A 23,822-nucleotide genomic window follows, 5' to 3' on the forward strand; every position below is an offset into this window, starting at 1 on the left:
TGTTAAGTGGGTTTAGAGCTCTGGGTAGCTTCCCAGCTGGGTCTAGACTGGGTCTAGAGAGTATTTTAAATTCAGGGAATTTAAAATAGAAAGTAGCTCGTCCACAGAAGGACTGGTAGCTCCCCTTACGATAAGGGTTCAGATCGCGCGAACAGGTGTGGGATTAGAGCTCTGGGTAGCTCCCCAAGTGGGTCTAGACTGGGTCTAGAGATTTTAAATTCAGGGAATTTAAAATAGAAAGTAGCTCGTCCACAGAAGGACTGGTAGCTCCCCTTACGATAAGAGTTCAGATCGCGCGAACAGGTGTGAAATGTGTGTGTTTAGTTAGTTAGTTAGTTGGTTTTAATCAATTTTAAATCATGCTTTTTATTTGTTTTTGTTTCTAATGTCTCTGTAAAGCACTTTGAATCACCTTGTTGTTGAATTGTGCTATACAAATAAATTTGCCTTGCCTTGCCTTGCCTCTCATTCATTTAATTTTTTTTTGTCTTAAATTAAACAAACAACATATGAAACATATGAAGTAAAACAAAACATAACATACATAAATCAAAACAAGAAATTAGCAAGCCCCACCACAGTATAGTTTCTTTCATATGAAAAATACAGAATGTGTATATTTGCAGATACACAAGTTATGGAAAAACAACAAACCAAAACAAAACAAAAAAAACAAAAAAGAACCGCAACACCATTTCCAGCAACATTACCGTCCTGAGTGTTCACGTAGAGTAGAAAAGTGCTATGTAAGAAAGAGTCCATTTACCATTTATAAAAGCATCATATCTTTTTTATTTCACAATACTAACATCTAATTTAAAAAGGTTGAATTATGCATGTTAGTTTGCCTGGAAACCAACTTACAATTGGTGGCTTACAGGCAATATTTTACAGGCAAGTCCAATGAATAGCTTAAAATGATACAAAAGTAAGTGGTGAACTGCCAGAGGTTAAAAAAAAGGTAAGGTTACTCAAAACTGAAAAATATTGTGTATTTCATAATTATACCAAAAAACAAAAACAAAAAAAACCCCAGCAACACAAAATGGGTTAACAGTTTAAATCTGTTCTGCACCAATAGAGGTTGATCAAGCCTTGAAAGCTGGTGCTACTAATTCCTACAGGTGTTCCAACTTTTTGGGATTACTTACAACCCACTCTGTCTGCATAAAAGCAGTGCTGGAACACACTGTGGTACCATACCCATCAGTGAGCCTCAGCTGAACAGCATTGTGCTGCAGAAAGTAGTGTGTAGCTATAAAAATGGCGAGAAAAAGGCAATTAACAATGGAAGAGAGACAGACCATTATAACACTTAAAAATATAGATCTTTCCTACAGAGAAATTGTGTCAGTGATTCCAGTTTCCCTCAGCATCAAAAAGCACTCAGAAACTACTTGCTCTCAGGCTAGAGCAATAACTACCATTGTTAATTTCTCCAGATCAGACAGGTTTCGTGAAGGGTATGCATGGTTTTTTCAACCTGCGCAGGTTTTTAAACATATTACACACCAAGTCAACTACAACCCCTGAAATTGCCTTATTACTCGATGCTGAGAAGGCATTTGACCGGGTGGAGTGGGATTATCTGTTTTATACTCTACATAAATTTGGATTTGGCCCTAATTTCATTTCATGGATTCAGTTACTTTACTCCTCACCTTTGGCACGTGTTAGAACAAATTCGTTGTTCTCTTCTTATTTCCCACTTCTCCGTGGTACGAGACAAGGTTGTCCCTTATCCCCTCTTCTTTTTGCATTATCAATTGAACCATTGGCGATTAAACTGCGAGCTGACAGTTGCATTAAGGGCATCTTCAGAGGTGACCAGGAGCACAAAATATCCTTATATGCTGACGACCTCCTGCTGTATATGTCAGAGCCTTTATGCTCTCTTCCCCGTGCTCTTGCCATTTTTGAATGTTTTGGTAATATTTCAGGTTACAAGTTGAACCTGCATAAAAGTGAACTTCTCTGTGTCAACTCTATAGCCAGAAAGATTTCATTTGCAGATTTTCAATTTAACGTTAAATCAGGGTATGTGACCTATCTGGGGGTTAAGGTTACCCATTCATACAAAGGTCTTTATGAAAGAAACTTTGTCCCGCTGCTTAAGAATACTGAGACAGATCTTCAGAGGTGGAACAATTTACCACTGTCATTAACTGGCCGCATCAATTCTATCAAAATGAACATACTACCCAAGTTCCTTTATTTGTTTCAATGTATCCCATGCTACTTACCCAATAAGTATTTTATAACACTGAATAAGCATATCTCTGCATTTATTTGAAATGGCAAAAGTCCACGAATTCGTAAAGATTTCATGCAGAGGACTAGGCCAATGGGTGGATTAGCCTTGCCAAACTTTCAGTCTTATTATTGGGCAGCAAATATTCGAAATATGCTGTACTGGATGAGTAATTTTACTACAGAGACTCCAGCTTGGCTCCAAATTGAGTCATCCAATTGTGGCAAAATTTGCCTATCGGCTTTGTTGAGTTCAGCTCTCCCATTAGAACTATACACCTACAGGGAGTGCAGAATTATTAGGCAAGTTGTATTTTTGAGGAATAATTTTATTACTGAACAACAACCATGTTCTCAATGAACCCAAAAAACTCATTAATATCAAAGCTGAATGTTTTTGGAAGTAGTTTTTAGTTTGTTTTTAGTTTGAGCTATTTTAGGGGGATATCTGTGTGTGCAGGTGACTATTACTGTGCATAATTATTAGGCAACTTAACAAAAAACAAATATATACCCATTTCAATTATTTATTTTTACCAGTGAAACCAATATAACATCTCCACATTCACAAATATACATTTCTGACATTCAAAAACAAAACAAAAACAAATCAGCGACCAATATAGCCACTGTAAAATTATGATATTATTTTATGCCATGTTAGACCCCGAAATAAAGATTGTGAATTATTATGTAGTTTAAGTTGGCATTATTCTCCTGAATTAGAAGAAGGTGATAATTATTGCAGTATTTAAACTGATTTGCATTGCATTAGACTGCTGATTTATTGTGAATGAATGATATTGTTTATGATGCATTATACTGTTGAGTTATAAGAAATACTGTTCGCAGAAAGTCATCGCCTTATTTGTCTGATTAGAAGAGAATAGAACATGCTGGAGTTTTCTGCCCCATCTCAGCACGAGCAGATAAACAGGGAGCCAAGGTCGTAGCTTAGGCGCCGTGTGAGAGAAAGAATGTGAATGTTTAGGCTTTTATGATAAGATGGGAGAACCAGAGGCTATAAGAGTTTGAGCAATGCTCCACCACTTTGAGATTTGAGGCTGTCTGCATCAGTGTCCATCTCCCACGTGTGTGATCATTAAATCATCGTTTGACTCAACCCGACCGGACCAGTGTTGTTATTGTGGTTTTTCTCTTGTCTCCATCCCCAATATTTTGAACCTTAACACCACCTTTCTTTGCAAGGACACTCAAAAGCCTGCCATCCATGGATTCTGTCAGTGTTTTGATCTGTTCACCATCAACATTGCGTGCAGCAGCAACCACAGCCTCCCAGACACTGTTCAGAGAGGTGTACTGTTTTCCCTCCTTGTAAATCTCACATTTGATGATGGACCACAGGTTCTCAATGGGGTTCAGATCAGGTGAACAAGGTGGCCATGTCATTAGTTTTTCTTCTTTTATACCCTTTCTTGCCAGCCACGCTGTGGAGTACTTGGACGCGTGTGATGGAGCATTGTCCTGCATGAAAATCATGTTTTTCTTGAAGGATGCAGACTTCTTCCTGTACCACTGCTTGAAGAAGGTGTCTTCCAGAAACTGGCAGTAGGACTGGGAGTTGAGCTTGACTCCATCCTCAACCCAAAAAGGCCCCACAAGCTCATCTTTGATGATACCAGTCCAAACCAGTACTCCACCTCCACCTTGCTGGCGTCTGAGTCGGACTGGAGCTCTCTGCCCTTTACCAATCCAGCCACGGGCCCATCCATCTGGCCCATCAAGACTCACTCTCATTTCATCAGTCCATAAAACCTTAGAAAAACCAGTCTTGAGATATTTCTTGGCCCAGTCTTGACGTTTCAGCTTGTGTCTTGTTCAGTGGTGGTCGTCTTTCAGCCTTTCTTACCTTGGCCATGTCTCTGAGTATTGCACACCTTGTGCTTTTGGGCACTCCAGTGATGTTGCAGCTCTGAAATATGGCCAAACTGGTGGCAAGTGGCATCTTGGCAGCTGCACGCTTGACTTTTCTCAGTTCATGGGCAGTTATTTGGCGCCTTGGGTTTTCCACACGCTTCTTGCGACCCTGTTGACTATTTTGAATGAAACGCTTGATTGTTCGATGATCACGCTTCAGAAGCTTTGCAATTTTGAGACTGCTGCATCCCTCTGCAAGATATCTCACTATTTTTGACTTTTCTGAGCCTGTCAAGTCCTTCTTTTGACCCATTTTGCCAAAGGAAAGGACGTTGCCTAATAATTATGCACACCTGATATAGGGTGTTGATGTCATTAGACCACACCCCTTCTCATTACACATCACCTAATATGCTTAATTGGTAGTAGGCTTTCGAGCCTATACAGCTTGGAGTAAGACAACATGCATGAAGAGGATGATGTGGACAAAATACTCATTTGCCTAATAATTCTGCACTCCCTGTATAAACGTAACCCTTTGTTGTCTGACTCGCTCAGAATCTGGGTGCAATGTAGGAAAAGGTTGGGGTTACACTTAATGTCAATTAAAGCACCTATCTGCTCAAATCCTATGTTCCCACCCTCCAGGATGGATTCTGTCGTGGTCTGGGTGGTTTTCCACAGCATCGGCTCCTCCCCACTGGGTGGAGTCTTTGTTGTTCCTCACCTGATGGCAATCATACCAGCAGTATTTATGACCGGCGCACTCAACTGGTCTTCGCCAGATTATCTGCCAACTTTAGTCAGTTCTCGGCCTCACGTCTGTTCCTTGGTGACTCATCGTGTGTATTAACCTTATTTCCTCTGTTTTCTCGTCAGCCTCTGAAACCCACCTACCAAGCTCTCCTGGATACAAGTTTGCAGCCGCCGGTAATCTCTCCCCATTTTGGAACTGCCAGTCTCTCCTGCCTGCCTCCCTGCATTGCATGCAGCACCCACCTGGACCTCTCCTGCCTCCCCCCTCCACGCAACCCCCACCTGCAAGCTTGTAAGACAGCTCAGTGTATTATCCTCAGATTCACTCGCAGCCCTCTGTGGGATTCCCCTGACTGCTCTCTCCTCTGTTTCAGTGCCCTGGCCAGCCACAGTTTCCCCTGCATAGTACCTGCACCCAGTTATCCCTGCCATCTAGTTATAGTCACAGTATTTTCTCTCGCCTCAGACATCTAGTTTATGTTCCTTAATTCTAGTCTGCAATTTCTGTTAGCCTCTGAGCATTGTAAATAAAGTCTCTTTTCGTTACACCACACCTCTGGCCTCCGGGTTTGAATCTGCACTTGAGTCCATCCCATTTCCACGGGCCACTGCGCCATGACAGCTTCTGCCTTTAAAATATGGGAAAGTAATGGCCTTAGAAATATCAAAGACCTTTTTGTAGATGGGATTTTTGCCTCATTCACGCAGCTCCTGAAGCAGTTTAATGTTCCTCGGCAACATTTTTTCCGCTATCTACAAATTCGCCACTTTGTAAAGAGTGGATTTCCTTCCTGAACTACCTGAGGAAACTTCTTTGGATAAAATTATTAATATAAACGGTCATAAGAGAGGGGCGATTAAAGAAATCTGTGCTATATTATTAGATCTTCAATCTCCTTCTTCTCCATCCTTAAAGCACAGTGGGAGAGAGACCTTGGGATGACTATAACAGATGAGCTCTGGCAATCTTTTCTCCAGAGGGTACACTCTTCTTCGATATGTGCCAGGCATGGGCTCCTTCAATTCAAGGTCCTATACCGATTACATATCTCCAAGGAAACGTTAGCCAAGTTCTATCCAGGAGCTGACCCTCTGTGTAACAGATGTAAAGCAGAAACAGGTTCGCTCCTTCATACCTTTTGGACATGCCCCAATCTTCATAACTATTGGGTGGGAAAACCAGCACACTGCAGACCACGGCCTCTCTGTGTGAGGATCTAAACGTATTCTACGCTAGATTCGACACAGCGAACACCATGAGACCGGACAGTGTGCGCACCGCGGATGACGTCAGTGCGCACACTGTGTCTGAGGAGGATGTGCGGAAGTGCTTCAGGAAGGTGAACGCACGCAAAGCTACTGGTCCGGACGGGATTCCCGGCCGCGTCCTCAAGTCATGCGCGGCTCAGCTGGCTGGAGTGTTCACACACATCTTCAACCTTTCCCTCTCTCTGTCTGTAGTCCCAGCCTGCTTCAAAATGGCCACCGTCGTCCCTGTACCCAAATCCTCCACCATCTCCTCATTGAACGACTGGCGACCTGTAGCCCTGACCCCCATCGTAAGCAAATGCTTCGAGAAGCTGGCCAGGGACTTCATCTGCTCTGCACTACCCGACTCACTGGACCCTCTACAGTTCGCATACCGCCACAACAGGTCCACTGATGATGCCATAGCCCTGACACTACACACTGCCCTGTCACACCTGGAGAAGAGAGACACGTATGTGAGAATGCTGTTTGTAGATTACAGCTCAGCATTCAATACCATCGTTCCCTCGAAGCTGGACAGGAAACTGCAGGATCTAGGACTGAGCAGCTCCCTCTGCAGCTGGATCCTTAGCTTCCTGTCTGACAGACGCCAAGTGGTCAGACTGGGCAGCATCACCTCATCCCCCATCACACTGAACACTGGTGCTCCACAGGGGTGTGTACTGAGCCCTCTCCTGTACTCACTCTACACCTACGACTGCACAGCCACTAACAGCTCCAACATCATTGTGAAGTTTGCGGACGACACTACAGTGGTGGGTCTTATCACCAATGGTGATGAGACGGCTTACAGGGAGGAGGTCAGCGCCCTGACCCACTGGTGTCAAGACAACCATCTCACCCTCAACGTCGCAAAGACAAAGGAGTTGATAGTGGACTTCCGGAGGTGCAGAGAAGTACACACCCCCATCACCATCAGCGGCGCTGCTGTGGAGAGAGTGAGCAGCTTCCGGTTCCTTGGCGTACACCTGGCTGAGGATCTTACGTGGTCAGTACACACAAACAAAACAGTGAAGAAGGCGCAGCAGCGCCTCTTCTTTCTCAGGAGACTGAAAAGATTCGGCATGAGCCCCCGCATCCTCAGGACCTTCTATCACTGTGCCATTGAGAGCATCCTCACTGGATGCATCACCACCTGGTACGGCAACAGCACCGCCTACAACTGCAAAGCTCTCCAGCGAGTAGTGCGGTGCTCTGAACGGATAATTGGAGGTGAGCTTCCCTCCCTCCAAGACATCTACAGGAAGCGCTGCCTGAGGAAAGCGGGGAGGATCATCAAGGACTCCAGTCACCCCAGCCATAAACTGTTCAGACTACTTCCATCAGGAAGGAGGTTCTGCAGCATCCGGTCCTGAACCAGCAGACTGAGAGACAGCTTCTTCCACCAGGCCATCAGACTGCTGAACACTTCATAGACACCTCAGCTTCACTACTGGAACTTCAACATTATGCACTCCATACTGTACAGTAATGCCACTGTTTTGCACATGTCTCAACTCTGTATATTTTTATATATTTTATTTATTGTTTACTCTATTTAATTTGTAAAATATGTGTATATACACACACACACACACACACACACACACACACACACGTAGAAAAACATTTAGTATACACATCCAGAAATGCATATACTATTATATATTGTACATATATTTATTAGTTCAGATGTAGCCATTCTTGTATTTTGCTTGTTTACATTATTGTATTTTGCACAACTCTGTTGCTTGTGAAGCTCGCACACAAGAATTTCACTCACATGTGCTGTACCAATGTACCTGCACATGTGATGTGACAATAAAAGTGATTTGATTTGTCTATATTTAACACTCTGTCAGAGATGTATAACGTTAAATATGATCCTTCTGCTCTAACGGCTATCTTTGGGATGATACCTCAAGACATCACTTTGCCAAAATGCTATTCGAATTCTATTGCCTTTGCTTCACTTATCGCAAGGCGCCTTATACTTTTAAGATGGAAGCAGGAAGCTCCTCCCACACATGAACAGTGGCTTGCAGAGCTCATGAGGTTTTTACATTTAGAAAAGATGAGATATACATTGGCAGGTTCAACCACCAAATTTCTTAAGGCATGGCAGCCATTCCTGATGTACATGGAAACATTTAAAATGACCACCTTGTCATCACCAGATGCCATATCTCTATATCACTATCATAGTTAACTGTACACTGAATGTCCCTTATACATTTTATTTTTATATTTGTTTGTTGTTGGGGTTTTTTTTGTTGTTTTGCAGGGGTTTCTTTGGTTTGTTTGTTTTCCTTCTCCATTTCTGTTATTTTTTGGGATATTGTAAATACTGAGCAGCAAACTACTGTATGTTCAATGTTTTGTTATTAACATGCTGCTGTGACTGAAAATAAAATTTATAATAAAAAAATAAAAAATAAATTTTTTTTTTTTTTAAAAGCACACAGAAACTGGGGCAAACTGACAGGAAAAGGTCTGGCAGACCCAAAGCCACCACTGAACCAGAGGACAAGTTTCTGTGTGATAAGCAGCTCACAGGACAACAGCTTCAAGCACAGCTTAATAGTGGTGGTAGTAAGCAAGTCTGAGTTTCAAAGACAAGACTTTGAGCTGCAGATTTGACAGGATGAGTTGCAGCAATAAAGGCATTGCTAAGATGTCAGAATAAGGCAAGAAGGCTTTCCTGGGCCATTAAACACCATCATTGGACTACTGAAGTCTGGAAGAAGGTATTACAGACTGATTAATCAAAATCTAAAATCTTTGGTTCATCACGCAGGATCTTTGTATGCCGCTAAGTAGGCGAGAGGATGGTTCCACAGTGTGTGGCATCAACTCAAACATAGAGGAGGAAGTGTGACAGTCTGGGGCTGTTTTGCTGGATCCAGGGTCACTGACTTGTACAGAGTGGGAGGCTCCCTGAACCAAAATGGCTACCACAGCATTGCAATACCCTCTGATATGTGCCTAGTTGGTCAGGGGTTCATTCTACAGCAAGATAACAACCCAAAGCATAAGTACATGCTATGCCAGAACTATCTCAGGAAAAAAGAACGAGATGGTGAGCTTGAAAACATGAAGTGGCCAGCACAGTCTCCAGACTTAAACCCATCGAGCTGGTTTGGGGTGAACTGGACAGAACAGTGAAAGCAAAGCAACCTACAAGTGCCACACATTTATATGAACTTATGTAAGAGATATGGGAAGAACTTTCTGAAGAATATTTAATGTACATTGTAGAAAGAATGCCATGAGTGTGACCGGTAGTGTATACACACACACACACACACACACACACACACGCAGTTGGCAGTGTAGTGTCCAAGGTGACATGGTTGAAGTCACCTGAGATAGCAATAAAGGCACTCGGGTGCTTAGTCTGTAACCGGGCTATGGCGGAGTGGGTAATGTCACATGCAGCTGTGGGGTTAGCAGAAGGAGGAGCATAAACCGCCAACAAGATTACATGAGTAAATCCCAACAGTGCACCGTTCAGTGTCCGGGCAACAAATCTGCTCTTTCATTGTTATGTGAGCAGGGTTATACCACTAGTTATTAACAAGAACGGCAAGCCCTCCTTTCTGCTCACCACTGGCTGCACTGTCCCTGTCGGCCTGAACAGCTGCTCCAGACCTTCTGCAGATGTGTTGTGATCAGGCATATCCTGATGACAGACATGTTTTGTACCTCTTTCTCTGTTTAGGCCTCTGCTATCTCGCCGTCTCCCTCCTTCTCTTCTTCTGTCCTCCACCTCTGCATCCATGGTGTATTTTTCTCCAGATTTCAGCCGGTATATCCATGGTTCTGGCTGGTTAGCTGGCTGGCATCAGGGTGATCAGCTGATCTCTGGAGTAAACAAAGTGTGCGGTGTGTAGCTGCTGCGCCACGGTCCCATTCCTCAATGAAAGTAACAGTTCCACGGTAACAAGGAGAACCAAAACGAGCTCGATCCACATTTTTGAAAAGAAAGATATTAAAACAAACTCTCTAAAATACTAAGTAAAAAACTAAGAAAAAAAGCAAGAAAAGTAAAAGTAAAGAGAAAAAAACAGGATCAACTGAAAAAACAGGCTGCATGTGAGTTGATCCATGTGTGCTTCTGATTACATAGTAAAGCATAAAATTATTTAAATCAAACTAATTTTTCAGCATCATACACAGGATGTTTCTAATTTAAGAGGAAAAAATGGAAGAAAACATTTTAATTTTAGCAGCATTGTGCAGATGACAGAAAGGATTCAATCACAGTCAGTTAACGAGCACACTGAAGGGTATATCCTGGTTACAAATGACTTCAAGATTCCTCACAATGTCATTATATACAGAGGCCAAGGCAATGCCATTCAGAGTAGGTACCTGCTTAGAAACCATGTTTCTAAGACTTTTAGAAACAAGTTTTGTCTGAATTCAGAAAAAAGGAAATCAGAGGTCATCAGACCTTTAGTACTACTTCCAGCAGAGAACCTCATGGAAAAGGAAAACTATAAATCTCTGTGTGTAAAGAAAACTCCCCGCATGAGAAATCTTTAGAGGAATTACTTTAGGTAGGAAATACCCTCAAAACTAACTCCTGTAAGTAACAGCAGTTATTCAAGTTGCTGTTCTTAATGATATCTGTGTCCTGAGCCACAGCGGTACACATAAACGGGGTAGGTTGCATCAGGAAGGCCATCTGGTGTAAAATCTTTGCCAGATCAAACATGCAGCTCATCAAGAATAAGATTTTGTTACTGGATCGGTCAGGCACAAGTTAACAACTATTCAGTCAACCAATTCTTTCCATTCTGGTTGCTTCCATTAAAAATCTTCAACATCTTCAGCTCTGCTATTTCCAAGTCAGCCTCTCGTCTTTTTGTTAGTGCCACCGTCTCCAAATCATAAATCATGGCATGTTTCACTATTATTTTATCAACCTTCCCTTTCACTGCTATCCTTCTGTCAAAGATCACCTCTAATATATGCCTTCAACCACTGCCTACACTCTCTTCTTCGCCTCTCTTGTGCACTGTCCATTGCTTTGGATAATTGACCCCAGATACTTAAACTTGTCCACCTTCACTACCTCTACTTACATCTTTACTACACCTTCTCATTCACACATATGTGTTCTTCTCACTTTTAGGACTGTATAAAACAATCTGGTTAAAAAGTCCACCGGCCTTTCTCCTAAACATTTCCATACCTCCAAACCTGAACCAAGTGTCTTTCCACTCTACATCCTCTTGATTGTCGTCCTCATTTCCTCCTTACTAATCCTCTGCACTTCCTGGTTCTTTAATGTCCAGCCTGACATTTTTTGAAGGGCGCATTTGAAGATCGATTAAGCCACATCGAGGCAACATAAGCTGTAAAATTCCAAATGCAGTCTAAACAGTCTAAACAAAGCTATCAAGGAATAACATTTCACAAGTTATGTTACATATGTGACAATAGTGAAACAGGCCCCATTGTTTAGGTTTTAAAGCTTTACTTTAAAACCTAAACAATACGAAAACTGACTTTAATATTTCAGAGTTTGTTGCAATTTTATGCGTAATTAATATAATAATATTTCCTATTTTTCATTTACATGAATATCACTTTTAACGTCCTTGACTAAAGCAGTTTGATACCAAAGTCTGTTTGGCAGTATGAAGCCAGTCAAGTGTTCCCATAACTGTCAAAACATTGCCTAATTCAAAGCAACTCAGACAAAATAACTGATTTTTTTCCAATCAATAAGGTTGAATGTGAATGCACCATGCCAGCAGATTTGTTGTCTGTGTGCACTTTCTATAACATTTCCATGAAAACTTTACAACAAATAAAAAAGCAAGCACAAAGGCACAGAAAAATCTCTTTTAAATGGGGTCTTTAGTGGTTACTAAGATCAATTCAGTGAGTTGGAAGCTGACATATTTTCTCTGATACTCACAAAGAGCTCATCAAGAGCTTTCAAATGATACGAGAAACTGAATTTTCCCAGCAAATGTCACTCAAACCCTCTGAATGAAATTACAGCTGAAAACAAATCAGACGGGGCACAGGTTGGCAAGAAGCCAAACTCAAAATGTGCCGAGCTGAGAGAAACACAACACAAAGCGGTGTTTGGTTTGGTAGCACTCAAGGCAGAGTGTTGAGTGACAGCTTGTCGGGGCTTAGATGTATTGTTGCTGCTAAATGAAGCAAGTGCAATGGAGGCGAGGCTGCTGTCAATGCTTCTCTGGGGTTGGGGATGGTGATGGGGAGATGTATCCCTGTAGACTTAAGTTTGTGTGTTTGCTTTCAGTTTGGCTCAAGTGAAAACAATAAGTACTACATCTGCCTGCGGGATCCAACTAACCCTCTGGCTCTTTAGTGATGATGTCAGTTGACAAGAGTTGTCATGAGTCGAGCTTGCTGAGCGGCATGGCAGAGCACTGGGTGTAGATGCCACTTCACCTTACATTTGTAGAAAGGAGATGAGGCCGAGTGGCATGTGATTCTGTTTGTCACCTACCTCCTCTCCTATTTACGTCTGTGTAGATGGAGAGGATTGTTGTTTAAAGGGTTGGGGGAGGTAAAAGCTGCTGTCACATCCTGTGTTGCTGCGGTGTAGATGGCTCTGAGCAGAAGAGATCTCAACTGACAGGTGACTCCCGCTGGCTCTGATAATGCTCCTTTAAACTCGATCCTGATTCAAATCCATCTCATCAAACTTACGCAAACCTTCAAACAAGTCATCTCAGAGTTCCTTTTGAAGCCGGCTAAAGTTTGACTGTTTTATCAAACACACAGCACAAGTTATTGATTTAAAGGTCAGACACAATTGATTATGTTGTATTTTACAAAATTTGTGTAGTGTAGTGACACTTTGGCTCCCATTATCATAAGGGACAGGGCCTGTAAATAAACACTTCCACGAGGAACTTAGCTACAACTGGGAGGATTAGAGATGCTGTAGCTTAGACACTTGCTTCTTTGCTTTTTTGATGCAGGAAACCGCTTTATTCCAAAGATGCAACCATTAGCCCCACAATGTTCACCAAATTTAGATGGATCCAATTTGATTCTGTCATAGCAGACAAGGTACAGCTTCCTGACACTGCATATCAGGAAGATGTTTGCACTGTTATTGTTGTAAATTGTGAAAAACGTGCAATATTTGCTCACATCTCTTAAGACTAAAAGGTTATTATAAAGGCATTAACATATAACTGAACACTACTGTTTAATCCTGTAAGTTATAATACTGTTTTATAGTTTCTTCACAAAGGCTGCAAAGCAGGAAAATCAAACCTTACAAAATTGCTTTGTTGTTTTTCATTACTTAAAAAAATAAAACACAGTCATAGTGTCATTTAAGCCACTAAAATAGAGACATAAGCTGCAAACATGTTTTCAATTTGCCATAAAAATGAAAAAAGCCACTAAAACAATAAAACGATAAAACGATAAGACATGAGAAAATAACTTTTAGTTTGGAATTAAATTGTGAGAAGAAATAGGTTAATGGCCGACCCTTCAGAATAAATTATCATTCATAAAGGAGAGAAAAACTAGCTGTTAACAAGAACTGTTAAATCACAACTGAGGTGGAGCTACTATACAAAAATGAAACAAGGAAAAGTATATAAAGAGTGTTCTGGAAGTAAAGCTGAAGGTGTGATGTTGACTGTTGTCAGCGCATTAGCCCCACAAGTGGGATTAGTGGTAGAAAGTATTCCTGGTGGAAAGAGTGATGATTGGACAGACTTCAGTGGACATGTAGGTGAAGCGAACACAGGTGATGATTAGGTCTTGGGTTGGTATGGTGTTAAGGTGAGGAATGTGGAGGCAGATGAATTTTGCGAAAAGAACAGAAATGGCTGTGGTAGTGAGGGAAACTGCCAAGAAGATATGTAGTGTATGATGTGGACGGAGGATAGAAGACAAAGCAAAGCTAAAGTGGGATAGTCGAAGAGATGAAGAAAGTAGACAAGCTGTTTATTGAGTTGAGCATAAGGTTGAACATAAAGAAAGGAGTAAAGATGGAACTGTACTAACAAGAGAAGAGACTGTGCTGAGAAGATGGAAGGAGTACTTTGATGGGGGAGATGAATGAAGAGAATAAGAGAGAGAGCAGGATTGATGGAGAAAAAAACAGGACGAAGAGGGTAAGTAAGGTGAAAGTAAGGGCAGCTATGAAGAGAATGAAAAGTGGAAAACCACTGAGAATATTTATGAATGCAATTAAGTAGGACTGAACTGAATGCTAGGGTGAGATGGAGGCAGCTGATCCACTGTGGTGAACCCTAAAAGGACTATGTGAAAGAACAAGAAGAAAGATTAGTGCAAAGCAAAAGAGTACGACTGCTTTAAGAAGTCGTGAAATATATATTTATATAGTTTTTCAGAGATAAGAGTCACAAAGTGCCTTACAAAAGCTAATATAGAAAGGTATAATTAAACGGGAATACAATTTTTATAATTAGGAAATTAAAAAGTAAAAGAAGCAGAAATAAAGCCAATATAAAAGAATAAGGGATAAATACAGAAACATGAATAAAAATGACCAAAACTGAGGTGCCTTTAACAATACGTAGAGGAAAAAACAGCAGCGTCTGTGATTTTAGCAAACAATTAAGAGAAAAAAAAAAAGGATTTTTGTTTATATTCAACTACTGAAGCTCTCTAACAACCATAAGGAATTGTGACTCTGGTTCATCAGGAGCAAAGATAAACACTGTGATATCATAAAACACACACACAAAAGTTCACAAAGGGTGTTAGGGGTGGATGTGCAGCTCGAGTTTGCTACCCACACACAGTGCTGGCATTGGTATACTTTAATCCCTGCAGTCCCAAAACCTAACATCTTAGCAAGCACCAGACTACTTTACATGGAATTATCTATTCCATATAAATATTTGACATATCTGAAATTCCCAAATGGAAATCTTGAAGAACTGTAAGCTAAAATGTATGTTAGAGATTTGATTTTAAAGTTAACATCTTCTAGTTTCCTAAACTATGCTTATTTACCATGTGGATAAAATAAAACCTAGCCCTAACAATAGCACTAAGTGATTTGCCACCAAGCGAGTGGATGTTAAGTGATCAACATTTGTTACCATCTATGCTCTTATTTAGACCTTTTCATTCTGTAGAAATGAGACAAAGATCTCCATGCCTGTGGAGTGCAGTTACTCTAATGATTCCTAACTACCTGTTTCCGTGGACGTGGGAGGCGCAGAAGGCATAGCTGTAGTGTAGCAGCATTGGGTCGACGAGAGCATTGTTCTCCGAATAATCCATCAGCTCCTTCAGGTAGCTCAGATGGCGGTGGCAGCCTCGAACACCATACCGAGCACAGTACTCATCCAGGACAAACACCTGACCAGGACTGAACCAGCCCTAAAGATAAAATACATGCACACCAGACAGATAAGTTAAAACAAACCAACAAAGATTGGCTAATAAAGCGTCAGACCTTAGTGACGTGTACGGGTTATTTAGACTAATTTTGCCTTCTTTTTTGGAGAACTTCCACAGATTAAACATTTCTTTCAAGCCACTCATCTTATCAAACTTAAAATCCGCTAGATAAAGTTTAAAGTATAGTTTAAAATTATATTGAAACGATTTTCAAAATCAAGACGGGGGGGGGGCAGTTGTGGTGTCTGATGAGGACTCATCTGATGCCTCTGCTACTTCAGGTTTACCTGCAGTTTTTCACAAACCTGTCCATGCCTTACTATCAGCATAGAACAATGCATTAGTTTTATTTTTCCTCCTTGCACCTCCCTTTATAAAACTTTTTAAATTAATCTATAGACTTTATTATCATTTCAGTGCTTTTCAATCGTAAAACAATAAATTGATGTTACATTTTTGTAAATATTCTTTGTTTATCAAACATATGAGTGTTGGGATCCTTATAGCCAAAATGCATGACTAATAAAAGATCATTTATGTGAATGATTTTATTGTTTTAAGAAAGATAAACCTAGGACTTGAGAGAAAACACAGTTTGTTCCAAAGTTTAGACATGGCTGAACATCCTCTTCACAAATTCCTGTAACTGTGGGAGATGCAAAACAAAATGCCACAATTAGGCACTACAAACTCAAAAATACTACAATTAAGAACCAGTCCAAAGGTTAACTCTTCTATTATTAATTCTCTGCTAGAATTTAAAAAGATAAAAAGCAGGAAAAAGGTGTGGAACAACTGGAACATCTTGAGATGTTCATTAGCTCAGTCATCTCGCACATAATCACTAAATTAGGCATGAAGCTTACAACAGTAATTAGGATTCCTAACAGAAGGAACATTAACAAATTAGCGCCTCTAGTGAGCTGACAGTCCCCCCCCCAAAACACACACACACACACACACACACAGCTCTTCACCAGGCAACAAGCAACTCAGGAGAGAAGACAACCAGGAGAGAAACAGTTTCACCTTCAACACAGGTTGCGTCTGTACTGGATTACCTGTCATTTGAAAGTCAAAAGAGTCCGTTTGTATAGCAAAATGACAGTGGGTAGATCAAATGTTTCTTTTAATAAAATAAAGTGATATTGTCTAAAATTCAAATACATGAAATTGTAAAGTGAAGGTTGTTCTTTTGTTTGATTGTGCTTCTGTGAAATAGTTTTTCTTCCAGCTCAGCCACTTTAGGATACAAAATGTTACAGAAATGTCATGACTTTATACTTTGATTTCAAAGACTCTTTGAAAAACTAGGCGAGAGATCACTGGTTGAAATACACTGAATCTTTTGTGAATTAAGAATAAATAGCATTCGTGCCTTGATGATTCTGTAACTCACTTGGGAAGAAAACTTTTTTCAATGTTCATTTGTTCATTTAAAAAAAAAAAAGGTTCCAGTCTGTGTAGAGTTTGCGTATTTGCATATTGTTGTGATTAAGCCGAAAGAGGCAAAGATTTATGCTGACATTCAGTGTTAAGACGTGACTGATATTGAAAGAAAAATCAAGTAAAATGAGAAAAGGCAGAAATGAATGGTCTTTCCAAATAGAGCAGGGCGATATGGCCATAAATATTTATCACGATATATATTTGAAAATTTGCGATAACGATATATATATATAATAATATAACGATATATAATTGATGCGAGACAAAATACAACTCCACAACATTACTAGCGCAAAAAGACAACCTTCCATTTATTTTCACTTAAACAAGAAGCTGGTTTTTATGTGTATTAAAGCTATATAAAAATTTAACAGTGCAAATGCAAATTCCTTGCTGAAAGTTTAACCAAAAGGCATTTCCAGTAGAAATGGGCTGACATATCCTGAGCATAACCATGTATAATATCCACTGAAGTTAAAAAGAGGTGCTTTGCAACATTAAACTGCAGTGTGCAGTACGTATTTTTTGGACCATAAGGTGCACGGGATTATAAGGCACATTAAGCGAAACAAAGCAGTCAGATAAATCAAACTTTATTAAACTCATTCTTCTTGCTTCCTCCACTTCTGTACCATTGATTCATTAATGTTGAATTCTCTGGCAGCTGCTCTATTCCCATGTTGTTGCAGTATATTAATGACTAACCTCGTATTGTGGATGGATTATCTCAGTTGTTCTCCTGACTGAAGTTTGGTCCGTTTACAGCATCCTGCCATGCGATTGCATTTGTCTCTAACTATCAGGAACCTTAACGTTAACTTTTATAAGTGGAAAAGTGTTAGTGTTCGTCCTCCAGCTTCACTGTGTATGTTATGCTAACATAGCTGTGTCGCTAGCGATCACGTAGCACATCATTATATACCAGCTAGCCCAACTTCAGTAACCCTACAAACGTCACTGCTATTTAGTTTCCTCTCTTCATTTATGTTGGAAGTGATAGCAGAGCTGTACGTTTGAATTTTTTCAGAAATCTCTCAGTCAGAACATGCAATATCATGCTTAGGTAACTAGCAAAACTAGCGAGCTAACTCCCGCTAGCTTCCTGCTAACTTCTAACTCCGTTAAATGTAATAACTTTTGTTTTCATAGATGCCTGGAAGTTAAACTTCATAGTTACACCTGCTAAAGCAGCAATGCTGATCGTTTTATTAAAGATGAAAGAATTTAGACAGTTTTTAACTCTCAGTGATGCTGCAGTGTTCGTTTGACCTGAAGCATACGGAGTTACCCAGATTACTCCCAGATTTAAGAGCATCTTAGTCCGACAAATACGACAATAACGACGGCCGCTTGCATGACTGCTCCCCTACCCATCTCTCAAACACCATCTCAAGGGGGGATGAGTCGGACTACAGAGATGAGGTTAACAGACTGACTGAGTGGTGTTCAGTTAACAACCTCCAACTGATCACCATGAAAACTAAAGAACTTATCTTGGACTTCAGGAAGGGCAGAGCAGACCCGGCCCCACTTTACATTCACGGGAGCTGTGTGGAGAGGGTACGCTCCATGAGGTTTCTGGGCGTGCAGACCTCTGATGACCTCTCCTGGACTGCAAATACCACGGCAGTGGTAAAAAAGGCCCAGCAGCGTCTCCACTTTCTGAGAGTGCTCAGGAGGAACAACCTGGAGGAGAGGCTGCTGGTGACATTTTACAGAGCCACCATAGAGAGCATCCTAACGTACGGCATAACAACATGGTATGCAGGGTGCTCAGCTGCGGACAGGAAAGTACTGCAGAGGGTCATCAACACAGCCCAGAAGATCACTGGCTGCTCTCTGGCCAGCCTGGAGGTCATTGCAAACTCTCGGTACCTCAGCAGAGCTGGCAATATCATCAAGGACCACTCTCACCCCAGCAACCAACAGTTTGAACTATTACTGTCAGGCCGACGGTACAGGTCACATAAAACCAGGACAAACAGATTCAGGGATAGCTTCTTTCCCAGAGCTATCACCGTAGTAAATAAGCACAAAAACAATTGAACCTGCTTAGCTATACCATACCGTCACTGCCATTATATCATGCTGCTATTCATACTGTCATTATATTAATGCTGCTATGCTGTATATATCTTACTTACTATTGTTTGAATACTTGTGATTGTTTTATTGTACTTTTTATATTTTACATTATATTTATTATTGAATCTTGCACCAAGGGAGTGGCACTCCAATTTCGTTGTACTCTGTACAATGACAATAAAGGCAATTCTATTCTATTCTATTCTATGTTCTGCAAAAAAATGTGCTTTGTTGTGTATCTGACGGACAAACACCAAACCAGTTCCACATCACTGAAGTTGCACCATTTTCACAAACCAATTCTGGTTCATCTGTTTCACTCAACAATCGGCCATGTGCGTATGAAAACAAAGGCACTGCGCATGCGCGTTTTACTCATATTCTATCGCGATATTTTATTTTCCTATCGTTGCCTAACATTATACTGGTATTACCGTGAACGGTATAATATGGCCCAGCCCTATTTCCAAAGACATTTTATACTGAAACTTGTTATATTCAAAGATAACACAGTCAAAAAGGTATGTATGGTAGTACACAAACTTCAACCGCTCCAGAACGTTTGGCCACCACACGCAGCCATTTATTTGTCAAGTCTCTGGAAAAGAGTTCAAAGAATACATAGTGTGTAAGTGGGTGCTTGGTCTCTAAGGTTGAACCCACTAGGCAGTACCTTCAACAAGGCCAAACAGAGTACTTTCAGGAGGGAAGCGCTGATCCAATTTGTCTGATCCATTCATTTCAGTTCTATATTTTTCCTGTTTATGTCACCATGCAACAGCTGCAGCTAAGTAGCATGAAGGATGCTTAAGGGTCAGCAGTTTGGATATACTACACCAACAGCTTCTACATGTTTTTATCTTATACCTGGTATGGAATTAGAGTAGTGAGAATGAATATGAGGTAACCTCTCCTGCTAGGTGCTAGATGTGAGAATGGGCAACTTCTACTCCACTACTACTCACAGTGAGCCTCCTAAAAGTATTGGTTGAATTTGAAAATTCACTATGAACACCATTCAATTCATAAACCACAAAAAAGAGGGTTTTTTTTTTTTTTTACATCTTTCCAAAAGAAGATGCAAGAAATTATTTATGTTGACTTAAAAAAAATCTGCTTGAAAGATCATTTAAGGATTTGAAATGAAAACTACTTCCAGTTTTTTTATTTAGAGTCTAAGTGACATGCTGTTTCTTGTCAGGTTTAACTGGACCTGACAGAGCCCCCTCACCCCCAACCCACCCACCCAAACTCTCAGTTTGTTTGTCACTTCTTCAATTTCTTCATTTTTCTTTCCGTCTGTGGACTTGAGCTATTAATATCGCACCACGGAAGGAGAGAGAGAGGGTCTTGTCGGCAGGCGTTAAGCGACAAGATGTTCCTCTGTGACAAACAGATGGCACACTCCAGTCTTGGCACTAACAGCTCAATTAGCAGCTAACGAGCCGACTGCCTTGTTAGCTCCATCAGCCGTGGCTGCCTATCTCCATGTCAGAGCGCCAACGTCCGCCACCCCCTCTGAGGGATGACATGACCCATGAGGAGTCAAAGCAGTGTGGCAGCTCTGAAGTAGCGAACAGCTTGGCTTTTCATCACCTTACTACAGATGGAAAGCTGAGAGTAAAATGCTAAGGATTTTTTACCTCAGGGTCTTGCTGACTTCTTTTTGGCCAGTTAGGCCATTTTTTAATCCAAGAATTCTTCTGACCCCACCAGACAAGAGTAGTCACTTCATCATGCAGATTTACATGGCATATGTAGAATTACATGCTCTACATATTCTTCATCAAAAATATCACTGTCTTTGTCTCACTGGGAATCCAAAACAAAGGCAAGACATGGCTGGTATTTAAGCACTACTGTTTAGTTTCTGTAACCTGTAGATATGCTTGCGTATGCCTATCAACAGCAAAGTGAAGCTGAAATGACAGCAGCTCAGCCAAACAGACCCAATAGAAGGTCTACAAGAAAAAACAAGAAGAGTTTACACACTGAATTTATTAGTTTTAGTGATTCTTCTCACAATTACTGACATGTTACTTGAGGCCTGTACCACAAAGTTGGTTCAGCATACCCATGGTATCATTAGTCAATCTGGATTCACTTACCCTAACAGTGGCAAGCGGTCACATGAAGCTAGCTATCAACTCACTAAGTTTCCCCAGGGTTTCCCTTGTACATTCACATAAAATGGGTGACGTTAGCAGAAATGACTAATCACAATTATGAATAAATGTACTGGCATTAGAGTGACTGATTTTACAAAGGAAGATGAAACTATACTATGGGGAAAAATCTGAAGAGGTTAAACAAGTAATACGACCAGCAAGGTAACTGCCAGAGACCAAGCAGCTGAGTGTGAGAGGTAAAGAGAAAAGCACTGTAGAGTAACATAGCATTAAAAGTTTGCACTTTAAGGGGTTTGGTCAGTAAGACTGGAAAACAGCTACTATATTAATCAAGTTTAGTCTATCTGAAGCCTGGAAAGAAAGCCAACAAAAATACAGACTAAGTTAACTGCCTTATCAATGTGACAATGCTATCATTCAGACATCTGATAGATTTTAATCAAAGATTTCATTAAATTAATGTTTAAAGGACAGTTTTAGTTTTTATTCTCTCAGCTGCACGCTCAGTGGTGTTTAATAGTTTGACAGTAAAGAATAAATATAAACAGAACACAGGTTTAGTCTATGTGGAAGTTTGATACAAGGTCAGCATGTACAGTGTAGGTATACTGCTTTAAGATCATATATTATTGCTTACAGAACACTAAAATTGTTCCTGGGTGAGAGAGGACAAAGAGCGATTCTGACAGGGAAAAAAAATAATAGTGGAAAAATTTAAGGAATCCACGTCTCCCTGCCTGAGACAGAATCACCTGGTGCCTTAACCAACTAGCTATAGTCAGGCTCACCACAGTACACAGTCTGCAACCAGTTTCCTGGAGAGGTGTTGGACTCTGTTAAACTCAGGATTTGCCCTAGGTGAGAGGGGGCAGGCAGGGGTAGGTATACTTGTACGCTACATGCACATTGGGGTTTTCCTTGGTGGGCTGTTTCCCTGCGCCTCCGGGTCAGGAAATGGGTCCCTAATGTTGTTTGTGCCTATATGCGCAAGTACCCAGACTTCATAGAGTCACTGATGGAAAAGCTTGGGTGAAGTTAGACATTCCACCGCATCTCTCGAGGTTTAAAAAGTGTCCGCTTCCTCACACATAATTAATGGCAGATTTAATGCAACATTAACTCAAGCTGAATTTCTGAGAGGACTGAAAATTATAAGAGTATTTTGGGCCAATGTTCACGAACTGCCTGTAATATTGTTTCCTGTTTCTACTTGATATCTCAGTTTGTGTGCTATCAGTGACACAGCTGATATCCACAAACTAAAAGAAAAGTTTAATTTTAAATCTTAAAAAAAAGCAAAGCTACATCTTTATGTGCTGAAATCAAATGATGGCATCTGGCTGTCAGGATCTGGGCAGACTGTGTGTGTTTTTGTGTCTTCTGCTGCAGGTGATTTGGTGTGCAGACACCCTGGGGTCTGAGTACTAATTTCTGGAAATCACTTAGGGGAGCGTTTTTCCACACACACATAAAGATTTGGTCACTTTTATAGCAAGAACAAATCCAGACCTGGGCGCAGGTCCCCCGCCCCCCACCCTAGAACAGGTCACATAATGTTGCTCCTGAAGCATTCATGTTGACAGCCAACTTTGGAGTATGTCCTGTGGTGGCTTTAGTTCAGGTGGTAGAGCAGGTCACCTACTAATCGGAAAGTTGGTGGTTTGTGATCCCCATTTTCTCTAGTCTGCATGCCAAATATCCTTGGGCAAGATATTAACCCCAACTTCCTTTTTGATGGCTGTGAGTCACACACTATGAATGTTAGATAGAAAGCACTTACATAGAACGAGGACAGAAAAAAGTGCTTGTGTCAGTGGTGAATGAGGCAAGTTGTGTAAAGCGCTTTGAGTGCTCAGAGTAGTAAAGCTATATGTAAGAACCAGTCCATTTAAGATTTTTCCATTATGTGCAAGCAGTAAGTCAGGAACACAACCATCTGCCAGTTAGCTCAAGTCATCCTTGGTCCCAGATTCACCATAGCTGTACATTTCATGCCACTACCCAAGCTACCCTCAGCATTTTAAACAGCTAAAAGGTTAACCAAGCATGTGTTCAGTTTCTATGGCAACCCTAGTGACATTTTTGATATTGTGATTTTTTTTTTCAAGCAGTCAGGTTACAAAGTATTCTAAATTATTCTTAATGAGGAATTAGGCAAAAATTTACATGTGCAGTACTCCATACAGTTTACATCCTTTTAGAGAAATATTATGCAGAATTAATATTCACTTTAGTTCAGTTCAATTCAGTTCATGTCAAATCACAAAAACAATTGCCCTAACAATCATATGACCCCCTATGAGCAAGTGCTTTCGTGACAGTAGGAAGGAAAAACTTCCTTTTAACAGGAATAAACCTCCAGCAGAACCAGGCTCGGGAGGGACGGCCATCTGCAACAATAAGTTGGGACTTATGGGAGGAAGTCAGGACAAAGACATGATGTGGAAGAGAGCCACTGATTAATAATAACAAATGATTAAATGCAGAATAGTGTATAAACCCACTTTCTGGAAATAAAAGATTGACATAATGACTATTACCTACACATTACAAATCCTTATGATAATATTTTTGATGCTGACATTTTTGGGGGGTTTTTCATAACCAAAAGTGAACACTTAGAATTCTACGCTC

At 40.7% G+C, this 23,822-nt stretch overlaps 1 protein-coding gene across 3 annotated transcripts in view; it reads right to left on the minus strand.

Moving 5' to 3' along the window:
* cadps2 (Ca++-dependent secretion activator 2) overlaps window positions 1–23,822 on the minus strand; it is a 184,743-nt gene that overhangs the window by 75,228 nt on the left and 85,693 nt on the right. For all 3 annotated transcript variants that reach the window (XM_085283227.1, XM_085283229.1, XM_085283226.1), the window contains exon 13: window positions 15,317–15,504. In XM_085283227.1, the coding sequence (XP_085139353.1) occupies window positions 15,317–15,504 (188 nt within the window). The remainder of the gene's footprint in view (window positions 1–15,316; window positions 15,505–23,822) is intronic.

The sequence above is a fragment of the Mchenga conophoros genome, linkage group LG7 (assembly GCF_057382185.1).
Source record: "Mchenga conophoros isolate Kocher_MC1m ecotype Shallow Benthic linkage group LG7, M_conophoros_male_GT1.1, whole genome shotgun sequence".
Lineage (NCBI taxonomy): Eukaryota > Metazoa > Chordata > Actinopteri > Cichliformes > Cichlidae > Mchenga > Mchenga conophoros.